General features: G+C 33.9%; 1 protein-coding gene across 2 annotated transcripts in view; it reads right to left on the bottom strand.

Annotated features, from left to right (window-relative positions):
* The window catches only part of LOC127503432 (GTPase IMAP family member 8-like), a 31,808-nt gene extending 15,984 nt beyond the window's left edge, over window positions 1-15,824 (bottom strand). The window contains exons 1-3 of one of the 2 annotated variants that reach the window (XM_051877213.1): window positions 15,708-15,824; window positions 2,238-3,338; window positions 892-1,726 (exon numbers count right to left, since the gene is read on the bottom strand). In XM_051877213.1, coding sequence (XP_051733173.1) covers window positions 1,659-1,726; window positions 2,238-3,338; window positions 15,708-15,726 — 1,188 coding nt within the window. In that variant the 5' untranslated portion in view covers window positions 15,727-15,824 and the 3' untranslated portion in view covers window positions 892-1,658. Of the gene's footprint in view, window positions 1-891; window positions 1,727-2,237; window positions 3,339-15,707 lie in introns of those variants that run through there. The other variant, XM_051877202.1, reaches the window with a different exon arrangement.
* Between the last annotated feature and the right edge of the window lie 935 nt (window positions 15,825-16,759).

Genomic DNA, 16,759 nt, shown 5'->3' on the forward strand with positions numbered 1-16,759 from the left:
CTCAAAATGTGTTAAATTCTTACACATCAATGGGTGAGTTTAGGGACAACGCTTGTTGTGTTAATTCTGACACATTCGTTAAGTCAATGATTTTAACACAGTAAATGTGTCAGGAAGGTTAACCAGAGGTGTAGTCAAGACCAGACCCTCCAAGACCGAGACCAAGACCATTCAAGAGGGAAGTTAATGAGATAATTAAGTCATTAATTAAGCACTAGTGATGAACACCTGCTGTTAACAGGCAGAATCATTGCAGGAAAGAGGAAAACAACAACAAAATAAAACACCTGTGCTACTTCTGAACATGAAGATCAAATTTGCAATGATCTCTTTGTCAGGTCCAGTCAAAAAAAAGTCTTACACATCAGTGCTTGTGTTTTGGGACAACACTTGTGTTAATTTTGACACATTCACTGTGTCAAACACAGTTTGACACAGTTTCAAAAAGCATTTGTTAAAAAACAACTCAAATTGGCTAAATTCTTACACATCAGTGTGTAAGTTTAGGGGCAACACTTGTTTTGTTAATTTTGACACATTCATTGTGTTATGATTTTAACACAGTAAATGTGTCAGGAAGGTGATCTGTTAACAAGCAGAATCCCCAAAGGAGAAAAATCACAAGTTTAAATCACCATCATGGAGATCAGGATTTGCTTTAGTTGAGCTATTGACCCTTGACTTTTTAATATTAGATTTTGTTTGGGCTGTTGTAATTTTAATTATAACAGCCAGGCAAACAAAGAGAAAAGATGATCAGGTGGTGTTGGTTATGTTTTACTGTAATACTTTTACATGTAATACTTGACCTGAATCACTGAACTCATTTAAAGCCCAATCTCTGAGTTAGATTTATATTATTGATTACAGCAGCACTGTGATTCTACAGCAGAAGATCAGCTTTTTCAATATAATCCAAAAGATTTCTCAAAAGTTCAATCAAGCAAGCAAGCAATCAATCAGACATCAAGAATCAGCGTATGAATCTCAACAATGGTGAGAATAATAAAGCATGTTGCAATACATTCTGGGTGCCACCAATCAAAATTCATCCATGGCTCCCATCATGCATTGCTGCATGAATAAATTATGAGCTGAATTGTCTTAGTAATTTCCTTTATTCTCACTATTTTATTTTTTGCTGTTGTTATGTGACTTTTTAGTAGATTGTTTTCTAATGTTCATAGTTGATCTGTTTATCAGAATATGTTGCTTGTCACCCTTGTTGAGATTTACAGGCTGATTGTTGATGTCTGTGTGTGCCTAAAAGATTTTTTTTTTTTTTGATCAAAACAAATTTTGAGAAATCCTTCAGATTATATTGAAAAAGCTGATCTCCTGCTGTAGAATCACTGTGCTGCTGTGATCAATAATGTAAATCTAACTCAGAGATTGGGCTCTAAATGAGTTCAGTGATTCATGTCAAATAATGATTATGTGAAAATATAACCAACACCACCTGATCATCTTTTTTCTTTGATTGTCTGGCTGTTATGACTCAGTTACAGCAGCCAAACAAATCTAATATTAAAAAGTCAAGGGTCAAGAGCCCAACTAATGCAAACCCTGATATCCATGATGGTAACTTAAAAATTGTGATTTTCTCCTTTGGTGATTCTGCTTGTTAACATCAGGTGTTCATCATTAATGTTCAGTAGTCACACTACTAATGATTTATCTTGATTGAATCGTCTTGTTTTGGCCTTGGAAGGTCTGGTCTTCACCTCTGAAATTAACACAAAGATGTGTAAATGTGTAATTTTAACACATTACAGGTGTTCTTGGCTGCACAGATTGTGTTGATGCTGTGAACAAATACACAGGTTTTGTTAATTTTAAAACTACACATAATATGTGCAAAACAGTTGAATTCTTCCAACACATTTTTATGCAATACTGACACATAATTTGTAAACTAGAGTGTTACACATAATATGTGTCATTTTTCTACACATTTCTTCTTAGAGTGATAGTGTGGCGAAGATCTGGTCCACATCTGGTACATGTGGATTACATGCAAATCAGATGTGGGCCGGATCTGGGCCGACACTATGTTGTTCCCTTATGAACACAGAGCATTGTTAATTTAACACCAGGGAATTTACTGTGAGTGTTAGTGAACACTAACACTATCTGGAACTTCTTACTATCTACTATATATATTATATATATATATATGTGTGTGTGTGTGTGTAATGTAATGTAATGCCACTGTTAGTTTTGTGTAAAGTTCTTACCGTCTTCTGATCTCTCTATCTGGTATGTCATTTTATGGCTCATTCCCCAGCTTTTTTCTGTAGTCTCGACTACATTTTTGTCTCTCGTTCTTTTATTAGAGAAGTCCTCGAATCTGTCTAGTGATATAGTATCCAGGTTATCTTGTAGATGAGTTGATTTCTTTGTTTGTTTGAAATAAGAAACAAAACTCTCCTTTTCTTCTTGAGTCACAGTGTGTGTTTTTCTCTCTTCCGTTGCACTTTGCATTTCAAAAGTCTCTGCCTTTATTTTTGCTCGTTCTTGTCTTGCCTCTCTCTCTTGCTTTTTTCCCCTGTATGTATTTTCTTCCTCATGTTGTTTCTTTTCACTTATTCTTTCCTTTACTTGTTCAATCACAGCATGTGTTGTTCTTTCTTCCATTACACTGTGGGTTGTAAAATTCTCGCATGCCATGTTAGCTTGCTTTTGTTTCATTTCTTGCTCTTTTATTTTGTATGTCTTTTTTTCCTTTTGTTTTTTATTTATTCTTATGCTCTTTGTTCGAGACAATGAGTAAATCTTATTATTGTAAAGCTGGTGATTATTCTGTATAATTAATTCATCAATCTTCTGTAGTAGCTCTGTGATTTCATTGATCTCATTTTTACTGTTGATCACATGATAATTCTCTCTGCAGAGACTGACCAACTCTTGAAATGTTGTACTATGCGTAAACAGCTTCCATTCTCTCTTTGAAATTTGTTCTCTTCCAGTAAACAGAACCAGAGTGAATTTAAACACTTGAGCTCCAAAGTTTTCCTGAATTTCCTCCACAACATTCCTCTCATCCTCTATGAAGTCTTCCAGGTTGATGATGAGCAGGAACACGTGAGGCCCAGGATAACAGAGATACAGACTCTTCGTCATCTGGTTCTTCATCTCTTCATCAGTCAGGTGAGTGTTGAAGAATCCTGGAGTGTCGATGATGGAGATGTTTCTGTCTTCTACTCTTCCTGTCTGTATCTCACTCTCTCTGGTTCTGCTCTCTTTAAACACCTCTCGACCCAGTATTGCATTTCCTATTGAACTCTTTCCAGCTCCACAGACTCCCAACAGCACAATCCTCACCTCCTGTAAATCATCTGTCAAACATTTAAAGTTTGAGTTATTGTTTTTATTTGTATCTTCAGATTTTCTGAAGCATACTTTTTTTTTTTTTTTTTTTTTTTTTTACATTGACTCAGTTAAGTTGAATTTACTTAAAATTTTAAGTAATTTCAACTTGACAAATTTAGTTATTTAAACTTATAAAATTTAGTTGGAATAACTTTATGAAAGCAAGGTGAACTTACTTTTCAATACCAAAGTTTATGTTCATTTACAGTTTTTTTTTTTTTTTTTTTTTTTTTTTACGATTGCTAACAAGCATTTACCTACTTAAAGTACTTTTTCTAAACTCTTAATTCAGCAACACACCTACATCAGCCAAACAGTTAATTTTCTGCCCCAAACCATATTTTGATAAATAAATACTAACTCTACATTTAAAAATTCTAAAAACCTTTTTCAGCATATACTAACTCTATCAAAACACAGCAAACCTGATTCAAAATCGAGTCACTCTGTCAAAACACTAGCACTAGTTTTCTATCCAACATGAACATAGTCAATCATAGTGCAATGGCTCAAAATGCTAACAGTTGATGTCATTACGAAAACTGAATTGTCATGATTCAGTTCTACCTGCAAAAAATATGAAAGCCATTGTTTTTAAAATTCAGTTTCCTTTATTGAAGTAAAAGTAGAACGCTTACATGTAAGCCATTCTACATTTTTGGTTGAATGTTGAATGTGTGCATTCTTGGCAACACAGCAACTATCTAAAAGTGAATGAGTCATTACTTTAAAGAATGTGCAGTAGAAAAAAGAAGAAGAATGTGACAGAATTGATTAGGGCAGCTACTGGTCAAATGGGTTCCCTATGCAGAACTTAATTTGCACCCTTGGTTGAAATTTCTTTCTCTTTTCTCTACGCAGACCACATATTTTGCAAATATGGAACAGTGGTAGTGGAATTGTTGTAGTAAAATTGTATATGAAGCTTTTACTGAAATGAAAACACGAAATTGCTGCCATTGATCAACAACAAATACAACATGCATGGCCTTGTTATTATGAAAGCTTTTTTTCTGCCACAGAATAAAAAAGCATGAAAGGTAATTGTGACTTTTTATCTCACAATTCTATTTTTTTTTTCTTTTCTTTTTTTCTTGCAATTGCATTTACATCTCATAATTCTGACTTTTCTCCCCTCAGAATTGTGATATATAAACTATAGGAATTGAAAGAAAAAAAAAGTCAGAAATAAGCTTTCATAGGTTCCACATGTGAAAGGGGGAAAATCATAGAGATGCACAATCCAGCACACATACTTACTCCTCTCCTTCAACTAGATATTTCTCTCTCTCTCTCTCTGCTCCTCTGTGTTGTTCTGCATACACACTGAACAAATCCATTTCAAAGAATCTTATTTTACTGTGTGTCTATGTCATGAAAAACTTCAACACCTGACTATGCCTCAGACTGAGATTGGAATCTGCTATTTTTCAATATTTCAGTGATCTGCTAATTAAAAATGCTTATCAATTGCTTCAGTATTTGTTATATATATATATATATATATATATATATTTATATATTTATTTATTTATTTATTTATTTTTATTTTATTTTTTTTCAATAATTTTAAGCTGCTGTTGTTGCAGAAGTAGAGGTTTTATACTATATTTAAAGATTGGAACATTCATTTCTGACTTGCTGTGTTTGAGCATTTGTAAATAAGATCAGAAAGATTCATGATTTTGGTATGGGGTAAGCTTATATGAAGAAAAATGTAAGCATTTTAGAAACATGTTAATTGACTGCATTTTGTGTGAAAACAACATGAATTGTGTTAATGGTATGTCCACAACGGACGGATGTTCTGCTGAATGTGTTTTGAAAATGTGACTACAGATTGGACAAAAGTATGTTAGCAATTGAAAAAAAAAAAAAAACTGTAACTTAACTTTTTTGAGTTACCATTTTGCACTCAGTTAAGTTGGATTTACTTAGAATATTACAGGGTTTTTTAAATTGCTTTGGTGCAGTTTTCACAAGCAATTGGTAAATTTTCAAAACTCTTAGTACTAATATCACAACAGATCATCAAAAGTGCACTTTTTTTCAAACGTTTCAGCATATCTTCAATTGTGTTAGTACAATACACAAAATCACAAAGTTTCCTTTTCACAACACAAAATAAGTGTTTCATCTATATAAATGTTTCATTCACAGTAACTGCCTTTCATAATGCTATTACTATCAAACTTTTGATTTGCATCTCTTCTCGTTCAGTTTAATACATTTGTCTATTATTTAATCTAACTGGACTTAATGATTAATCAGTGAATCATTTGGTACACCTATAGATTTCTATAGATATTTATTCTTTAGGCATAGTTTCTATAGAACTTGTTTGCATTTTCCGATATGGATAACCAAATGTAATGAATTCTTTTTACATTATAAGCAATTTATCTTAGATGATGACCACAATTGTCAAAGTGAGTGTGTGGGGTCATGGTAAACCCTGTGTTGTGAACCACATGTCACCACTAGGTCTAAAATTACTGGTATTACCATCCTTTTGGTTTGGACATTTGGTTCACAACGCAGGGTTTACCATGATTTTTTTTTTTTTTTTGGTCCCCATGAGGAAAACAGTTTATAAATCATATGAAATTATATTTTTATAAAATGTAAAAATGCAGAAAGTTTTCTGTGATGGGTAGGTTTAGAGTTAGGGGATATAATATATAGTTTATACATTATAAAAATCATTATGTTTATGGAAAGAGTGAAAGAGGGGGGTGGGGGTGTTGAAATTTGTGAACACAGAGCAGGATAGAGTTATAACTGACTGTAAGGACTGACTGTATAGCGTCAGACTGATTAGAGGCATTACCATGGTATAGAGAGACAGTCACAATATTGTAACTCACCCTTCATCTGTAAAGATCAACTACAGTATAGATTCAGTCATATGGTACAGTGAGATCATTTACTGTATTGGCAGCAAACACTGTTCTACACAAAACCTCATGACTGTCATACTTCACACCTTTTGACAACACACTGAATAGATATTATTACAAACATTATGGATTTTATGTGATTTATGTAATTTAGGTAATGTAAGTGCATTTTCTAATGTGGCATCTGTAGCCTGTGTAACTAATTATTTCAGCATCAAGGGTGATTTGAAATGTGTATCTTGCATTGTTTGCTATTGAATTAACTGAATGTTAAAAGTACTAAACTGAAAGAAGATCATACTGTTGTGTTTCTGTGATTAAACCAAATGTTCTCTTTACATATCACAATGATCTTGTGTTTTGAAACAATGATTATGTAGAATGAAAGCATGAGATCAGGTTTTGAAAGAATGACTAGCTGTGTTACAAGTGTGATCAGTTTGGAGATTTGAAAATATACATATTACTTGTGAAAATAGTACCAAAGCAAATAAAAAAAAACTAAGTATTTTCAACTTCACAAATTTGGTTATTTGAACTTTTGAAGTTTAGCTGGAATAACGTTACAAAAGTAAAGTGAACTTTATTAAGTTTTTAATACCACAACTCATGTTCATTTAACCTAATTTGACCTTTTTTCTTAGTTAAACCAAATTAATATTTTATTTCAATTGTTCTTGTCAATTGTGTGTGTGTGTGTGTGTGTGTATATATATATATATATATATATATATATATATGGAACGTCCAGGGGTCAGAAAGTAAAAGTTCTGCCATATTTTTTATTCCACCCACTGAAGCAGTGTTAAAGTTAATAAGATAATTAAGTGATTAATTGAGTGATGATTGACAATTATTGAAGACACCTGATGTTAACAAGCAGAATCACCAAAGGAGAAAATCACAATTTTTAAGTCACCATCATGGAGATCAGGGTTTGCTTTAGTTGAGCTCTTGTCCCTTGACTTTTTAATATTAGATTTTGTTTAGGCTGTTGTAACTGAGTTGTAACAGCCAGACAAGCGAAGAGAAAAGATGATCAGGTGGTGTTGGTTATGTTTCCACATAATCATTTTTCAATCTGAATAACCAAACTTATTTAGAGCCCAATCTCTGAGTTAGATTCTGAGTTACATTATTGCAGCAGCACTGTGATTTGACAGCAGAAGAAAATGTGAAGGAGAAAATTGTGATTTGTGATAGGTATCTTCAATAATGGTCAATCATCACTTAATTAATCACTTAATTGTCTCATTAACTTTAACACTGCTTCGGTGGGTGGAATAAAAATATGGCAGGACTTTTACTTTCTGACCCCTGGACTTTCCACCTCTGTGTGTGTGTGTGTGTGTGTGTGTGTATATATATATATATATATATAATTTTAGTAGTTTGTTTTGTCACCATTGTTGAGGTTTGTATGATGAGTTTTGAAAAGATGTCAGTGTTCTCAGTTTGTGTCAGTGTTAATTCACTAGTGCTCTTTCTATCACAGCTAAACTTGTTTATTTCAAAGAAAATATTTTCATAGTTCAGTAGGGCCTCAACCTTACTACTACTGTATTTGCTTTGAAACAGTCAGTGATTTAACATAAAACAGACAACTTCAGCTGATCTACTTTATCAAAGCACAAGCGTTCTTAATAATAAAATACTATTGCAACTGGTGTGTTTATAAAAAAAAAAAAAAAAGTCATCCAAGAAAATCCATGGGTTAAGTACTCAACTAGAGCACACACTTTTCACTATAATGGTGACTTCAAACATTTTTTTTTCCCAATAAAAAAAAAATCAACATTAATTAGAGCTAAACCTCTGTTAATTCTCAGAAACAACTTATGAAAGAAATAAAGTCAAACTGGTGTGTAATAAGTGAAGCTGGTAAAGCTGTTTTTGGAGTTGTTTAATCATCCTCTGCTCAGATCTTGAGAAATGTCATTGATTTGATTTGCAGGTGATGTTTTAGTGGCTGAAATCAGATCAATTATTGTTTACAGTAGAAATTAATTTAAATACGAATAAATTTCTCAACCGAAACATGGCTGAAACGTTTAAAGTGAAATAATTATTTCACCAGATAACATAAAAGAACAATTTAAATTAAAGCTGCAAGCAGCATTTACCAGGGTTCAAGCATTTAAGCACATAAAAAAGTATTATATTTTATTCAGCAAGCATGTAAACACTTAGATCATAGATGGAAAAGACTATTTACAGCCAATGGAGCCAATTTAATGAGGAAAAATATGTTTTTTAAAGGTTTTTTGACAGTTATAGCGCCACCTATTGCTTGATCGCCATTTTTTTGGGGTGTCCTCAGAGTGTGTCCATACATATGCGTGTTAATTTTGGTGAAAATATCTCATTTCGTTTTGAAGTTATAGATACTTATACAGGTGCTGGTCATATAATTAGAATATCATCAAAAAGTTGATTTATTTCACTAATTCCATTCAAAAAGTGAAACTTGTATATTTATATATATTTATTACACGCAGACTGATATATTTCAAATGTTTATTTCTTTTAATTTTGATGATTATATCTGACAACTAAGGAAAATCCCAAATTCAGTATCTCAGAAAATTAGAATATTGTGAAAAGGTTCAATATTGAAGACACCTGGTGCCAAACTCTAATCAGCTAATTAACTCAAAACACCTGCAAAGGCCTTTAAATGGTCTCTCAGTCTAGTTTTGTAGGCTACACAATCATGGGGAAGACTGCTGACTTGACAGTTGTCCAAAAGACGACCATTGACACCTTGAACAAGGAGGGCAAGACACAAAAGGTCATTGCAAAAGAGGCTGGCTGTTCACAGAGCTCTGTGTCCAAGCACATTAACAGAGAGGCGAAGGGAAGGAAAAGATGTGGTAGAAAAAAGTGTACAAGCAATAGGGATAACCGCACCCTGGAGAGGATTGTGAAACAAAACCCATTCAAAAATGTGGGGGAGATTCACAAAGAGTGGACTGCAGCTGAAGTCAGTGCTTCAAGAACCACTACGCACAGACGTATGCAAGACATGGGTTTCAGCTGTCACATTCCTTGTGTCAAGCCACTCTTGAACAACAGACAGCGTCAGAAGCGTCTCGCCTGGGCTAAAGACAAAAAGGACTGGACTGCTGCTGAGAGGTCCAAAGTTATGTTCTCTAATGAAAGTAAATTTTGCATTTCCTTTGGAAATCAGGGTCCCAGAGTCTGGAGGAAGAGAGGAGAGGCACACAATCCACGTTGCTTGAGGTCCAGTGTAAAGTTTCCACAGTCAGTGATGGTTTGGGGTGCCATGTCATCTGCTGGTGTTGGTCCACTGTGTTTTCTGAGGTCCAAGGTCAACGCAGCCATATACCAGGAAGTTTTAGAGCACTTCATGCTTCCTGCTGCTCACCAACTTTATGGAGATGCAGATTTCATTTTCCAACAGGACTTGGCACCCGCACACAGTGCCAAAGCTACCAGTACCTGGTTTAAGGACCATGGTATCCCTGTTCTTAATTGGCCAGCAAACTCGCCTGACCTTAACCCCATAGAAAATCTATGGGGTATTGTGAAGAGGAAGATGCGATATGCCAGACCCAACAATGCAGAAGAGCTGAAGGCCACTATCAGAGCAACCTGGGCTCCTATAACACCTGAGCAGTGCCACAGACTGATCGACTCCATGCCACGCCGCACTGCTACAGTAATTCAGGCAAAAGGAGCCCCAACTAAGTATTGAGTGTTGTACATGCTCATACTTTTCATGTTCATACTTTTCAGTTGGCCAAGATTTCTAAAAATCCTTTCTTTGTATTGGTCTTAAGTAATATTCTAATTTTCTGAGATACTGAATTTGGGATTTTCCTTAGTTGTCAGTTATAATCATCAAAATTAAAAGAAATAAACATTTGAAATATATCAGTCTGTGTGTAATGAATGAATATAATATACAAGTTTCACTTTTTGAATGGAATTAGTGAAATAAATCAACTTTTTGATGATATTCTAATTATATGACCAGCACCTGTATATATGAGAGCATAAAAAATAACCCTAGAACGTCTTTGATTGGATTTTTTTGCCATTTCCTATCAAAATTTTGACATTTGGGCTTTGATACTTAATTAATAAACTTAGGTTTCGTGTTTCCTACGCTGGTTTCGTCTCGATTGTATTAACGGTTTCGAAGATATTCACAAAAGTTTTTTAAGCGCTAAATCACAACGTTGCACAAACCATAAGCCGAAACCTGGCAAGTCTGGTATCGTTGGACTCGGCAAGGTTTCAGGAGTCTAAGGACATGACTCACATGAAAATAAGTCGACCACACCCACAGTTATATACATTTTCAGCCAAAACCATTAAAAACATATGTTTTTTAAACTTTTTTAACAGTTATAGCTCCAGCTATGGTCCGATCTCCATAAAAATTGGTGTGCCTCTTTAGAGTCATATCATGCATGTGCTCACTTATTTTCGTGAAGTTCTGAGTTTTCGTTTAGGTTTTATAGGCATTTGGCCTATATTTAGCCACGCCCACTTTCTAAATGACCCTGTTGTAGTGACCCAAAGGGTAAAGTTAAACTTTTTTTTGATCATTATTGATCTAGAGAGTCCAGAGAATTGTCCTGTACTGGTTTTGTTCCAATCGGGCAAAAAACCTAGGACTAGTTCGCAAAAGTAGGTTTTTTACATATTTGTGAATAATTAATGAAAGATTTGATTGACAGCATTGGTTCTTGAGGCAAAATTGTTCAGCATGAGGAGATCTATCAAAAGATATGCATATTATGTGGATTTGTGAAACACCACGTGATTACTGAGGCATAAAACTCGTTAGCGCCAACTAGTGGCCAATTTCTTTCAGAATTCTTACAGACCTCTAGGACCATGAGTTGAACATGCCCACCGAGTTTCGTTCCAACTGGCCTCCGTTAACCTTGTCTAATAGGTGCTCAAACTTCATTGGCTGATGGCGGCCATGTTTTTCAAGGTACGCCAGTGTCCTCATAGACTATCATGCCCCCTTGGACCAAGACACTGCATACCAAATTTCAAGTAAATCGGACTAACGGTTGCATAGTTACAGCTGTTTTCATGTTTTTTTGAAGTTATAGTGCCACCTATAGTCCAATCGATGCTTTTTTTTTATCGTGACCAAATATTGAGTCCCTACACATGTGTACCAAGTTTGGTGCAAATATCTCATTTCGTTCTCGAGTTATAGCCATTTTAGTAAAAGTGGCTCCGCCCTCATCATACATTTTGGCGCCCCTTAGCGCCCGTGAATCGAAATTTCAACTTTTTTTTGATAACTTTTGATATACAGACTCCAGAGAACATTTCTGCAATGGTTTGGTTCCGATCGGGCGAAAAACCTAGGACTTGTTCGCAAAAGTAGGTTTTGGACAAAATTCAAAATGGCGGAAAAATTTGCAAACCGGAAATGAAATCTGAGATATACATTTTGTTTGTTTTGAGCAAAGGATTACAATGATATAAGACGCTTGAGCCATTTCACGTTTTTGATCACTGTAGCGCCACCTATTGGCCAATTGGGGTCATAACTTCTGAGGTTCTCCCCAAATTGAGGACTATCATTTGGCAAAGTTTCAAGTCTCTAGGCCTTACGGTTTGGGCTGCACAAATCGTTTTACAGTGGAAGAAAAATAATAAAAATCCTTACAATTACAATAGGGGTTTAGCACTTTGTGCTTGAACCCCTAATAAAATAATTATGTATTTGGTTAAATTAATAAAATAAGCCAAATTGGGTTACATGAACATGAACTTTGGTATTGAAAACTATACTGTAAGTTCAAATAACTAAATTTGTCAAGTTGAAAATACTTTATATTTTATTTAAATACAACTTATCTGAGTAGTGAAAAATGATAACTCAAAAATTTAAGTTAAATGAGCATAAACTTTGGTACTGAAAACTTAAAAAAAAAATAAGTTCACCTTACTTTCATAAAGTTATGAAAGTAAGGTTTCAACTAAACTTTATAAGCTCAATTATCTAAATTTGTCAAGTTGAAAACTTAATATTCTAATTAAAACTTAAATAAGTCAGTGGAAATTAGTACCTCAAAAAGTTAAGTTGAGTGAACAAAAAACATATTTTAGAGGGAACGTCTGTACTGAAAACTTCAAAAAGTAAGTTCACCTTTATAAACTTTATAAGTTCAACTGCATTAAATTTGTCAAGTTGAACATACTTAAAACAAAAACAACTTTGCTGAGTCAGTGCAAAAAGTTTTGTTGAGTAATGGAGACCAGGGCACGTATTCTTAAAGCTTCTAAGAATCCTCTCAAAAAGCTCCTAATTTAGCTTAAAAATTTCTATAGGAGTTTTAGCTTAAGAGCAATTCAGGACCAATCTGAGAGCAACTCTGAGTGAGGAAATGACAAAAACTTTTATCTTAGTGAGGAGGCGGACCTGACCCTGTTGCTAGGTATGACACAGTCTTTTGAAGACTGTGATTGGTTGGTTGTCCAAGGAGGAAAAAAAAGATTCAAGTATAGTGTGTATTATAAGGCTTCACTTTGCAAAAAATTTCTCATTTACCATGCTGTTATTGTTGTACTTAACGTATTTAATAAGAAATGAACAGTGAACAATAAGGTTCTAAAAGTGTTGTAATTGTTTGAGCCTACAGAAGGTTGTGACGGATCCAAATCATCACTGCTGCGTAGTTGCATTTTTCCAGTTGTCAATTATGTTAATGTAGTAATTACTTCCATTTCTGGCGCTGTGGTATTTCTGCACTTTGTCGGAGATATTAGCGTGTCTGTAATAAGATCGGTCACAAACATGATCCCAGCGTCTTATTAACTCACTGTCATGCATTTTGTACAACACATTTCTTCTCCCTCTTCCATTTTGTCCATTTTCTCCACTGCTAAAAAACTCTTAAGCCTCTTAAAAGTCCTTGTCCGTACTCCTAACAATTTTGGACCTTAAGACCTCTTTTAAGGGTTGCGATGCTTTTTGGATTACTTTTTTCTTTACTAGGATTTTTAATTCATTTTAAAAGGAAATGCCCAGATTTCTAAGAATTTTCTTAGAATTTTGTCACTACTCTTTGCAGTAAGATTTTTTATGAATACGGGCCCTGACATGGCTGTACACATTTTGCTTTTAGGTCCGTAAAAATCAGTATAGAATGAAGCCAAATGGCATGTCACTTTGTACCAAAAGCAAAACATTATAATCAGTGACAATGTCTACACGAGGAAAATAGACAGTAAATGAATGCCTTGTTCTAATTCTGACATAATGCTGTCACGCTGATTCTGACTCAAAGTACAAGTAGATTTGGAATGTGTTCACTGGATAGCTTGAAAATGTTCCTTCATATTGCTGCTGAGAAAATGTGACCTTAACAAGAGTTGTTTTTTTTTCGTCCAAAAATGCTTTAAATATGGAACGGCAAGCAATCTAAACCAATTAGTCAAGATTTGAAGCTCTGAATGTAACAGCACAAATTTGAGCTACAGTGATCCAACAGCTAACCTTTGACCAACGTAATAGTAGTCAACTCTCAATTAAATTTTAACCTATGTAATATAGATAGTTTGAATGACACGCTATAACGTAATTATTGGATCAGAAGTCAAACCTTCTTCCTATAAGGCCACATTCCAAATACCTGAACCACACTGTAAAATCTAATTAGTTAGACTTATTTAAAAAGCATGCAAAGTGATTTCCTTAAAAAAAAAAAAAAAAAAACAAGTCACAAATATAGAGGGATTATATCAACCCAATTAAAACTTTCACAAAGTGTTTATGTTCTAAGTGTTAACAGCAAAGTTTTAAAAGATTGCTTGTTACATATCATTCATTATATATATATATATATATATATATATATGATGCTATGCCATTATACAATAGTACTACAATAGTAATAGGGCTATATTTCTGTCACAAGTCAAACTGAACTTTTATTTTGACTGGTTGCTGTATAGATCTTGAAGTTTCTGTGTATGTATATGATATTACAATAGTTTTTCTCAAATTAAACGGTAAAATGCTCATGAAGTGACTCTCAGAGCAGCTCTGGAGATGAAATTTATGTGTTCATGTCATCATATAGACAGATGGCAGACACTGGAAAAAACACCATGAGCGTCATCCTGCTTCAGTATGTGTAGTAAAACGTCTGCGCCTTTCATGCAGAACATGCAAGAATCATATTCAAATAGTTTTTTTATGGTTTAATATTCACAGACACTAGTCCATATTGTGATTTGATTTAAGTGTACCCACCTACTTTTGATTTATTCATCTAAAATTTGACAAATTCCATGACATTCCAAAAGACAGACAGCAAATCATAAATTAACTTAAATGCCTTCTGACTAGTGCCATGTTAATCTATATTCTATGTGACTCTCAGGACATGCCTCCATCTCCGTAGTGTTGTGATATGTCATATTCACTTAGAAGCAGTGGTGATGAGAGAACACGCTTGAGAAACAGTTTAGAGAGGAGAAATCTAAAATATTGGTCACAAATTATTGGTCACTTTATAAATAATAAAAGTATAACGCATCTATTAATAATTATATATAAATAAATATTTTTTTACTGATGCAAATATGTTAGAAACTCATCTGAAATCAAATAACTGTGATTGCTGCATCACTGCATCTACAGGAAGAGAATTACAATAATATAAATGAAGTTCCGAGTGCCCAACGAAATGAACACCGATCACCATAATGGTGAGTAAAATCATTTTAGAAAAAAAACATCAATTTTTATGTTATGTTCTCTAACATTTTTCAGTTCTACTGACAATTCAATATTTAAGATGACTTTGGGAAATCAGTGAATGCAAACAGAGAAAAAAAAAACTGCAGAAGTGGAGGAAATTAGTGAAAAGTCTATATTAAGAATTGTCCCGCCTAAAAAAAAAAAAAAAAAAAAAAAAAAAACTCAAACCAATCAATTAATCTTAATTTAGGTTTTCTGAGTAAAAAGGCATAGTATGTGAATAGTACAGATTACTAGATTTTTACAGTTAAGTAAAGTTAACTAAAAAGTGTTAGTTAGAATCACTGTTGGATTATACAGTGCAGCTGATCTTCAGGTCTTTGGAATTATTGGAAATCACAGACATTTCATTTTAATCAGGGGTGAGACTACAATCTGCTGGAGCAGCATATCAAACTCCTGAAAACTGAAAATTTTCAGTCTGCTGCTCTGTTGCACATCTCATTTTTGTAAATATAATTTTTTATGACAATGATTCTGTTAAAACTAATGAAACACATGTAAGTTAAACAATGTATATCCTAACAAAGATCACATTCACTTTTTACTACCTGTTTTATGATTCATTTTTGAGAATACAATAAACAACAATCACAGATGATAATTCAATTCTCAATATTATAATAAACGAGCTGAGTATCATATTAGGATAATTAATTTAAACTGACCTTCATGTGCCGATGCCATTATGTCTCTTGCAGTTTGTTTTTTGTCATTTGGAGTCTCTCAGTTTTTGTCTGATCGTATGATCTGAGTAAGAGAAACTAGATGTGTTTAAACTGAACTTTGCCCCTTTAAGTATTATCTCAATGCTGCCCTTTGACTGTATAATAAACATATGCAGCAGTATAATTTTGGGCTGTAGCACCTGGAAACAGAGAGAATAGTAAAAAAAAAAGTTTTTTTGTTTAATTGATTTTTCCTATAAAAATTATAGAATTATCTGTCAGTCAATTAAGCCAGTAATGACTTAAAAAGAAACAAAAGAAAAACTAGGAACAATCCAAATAAATATGTTGTACAACTACTGTATATACACAACACACCATTCATTTTATTGTGAAAATACCATGTACATAAAAAGTGACAACCTTAATTCCCACATTTGGTAAATTAAAGTCATATCAGCCTTTTAAAAAACACTTAATATAAAAGTGGTAATGAGTGTGTGTGTGTGTGTGTGTGTGTGTGTGTGTAGATACTTATTTTTAGTGTTGCTGATAAATTAGCAGCATAAGAAGAACAGAAAACCTATAAACTTCCAATAAAAAAACACAATTGAACTATAGCATCCTCTAGTGATCATTTGAGGAATGTCAGATACAAAGGCTTGATGTCAGTGTACAGAAGCTGTTTATCAGATTCTGTCAGGACCACTATCGTCAAATATGATTGATAATAGCATAGAGTTTGTATTGGCAGTATGGTTCTGTTCTGGGCAAGAACTCTCTGTGCATCCATGCAGCCTAGCATGGATAAGAGCAGGGAGAGCAGCAACAACCCCCCTAGGGTAAACAGAACAGAACCAGCATATGCAATGTAATTAATGTCAATAATTTAACATGTACACATATTTCAAGAATTAGTCTGATTCAGAGGAATCATAAGGCCAATCCTGACTGAATAGAGGAGGAGCTGGGGATGGAGGAGGGTAATTAGCTCCTGAGAAATGTGATAGCTGCTGATAATACTGAGGAGCTTATATATGGATGCTGTGATA

Source organism: Ctenopharyngodon idella, chromosome 2 (assembly GCF_019924925.1).
Source record: "Ctenopharyngodon idella isolate HZGC_01 chromosome 2, HZGC01, whole genome shotgun sequence".
NCBI lineage: Eukaryota > Metazoa > Chordata > Actinopteri > Cypriniformes > Xenocyprididae > Ctenopharyngodon > Ctenopharyngodon idella.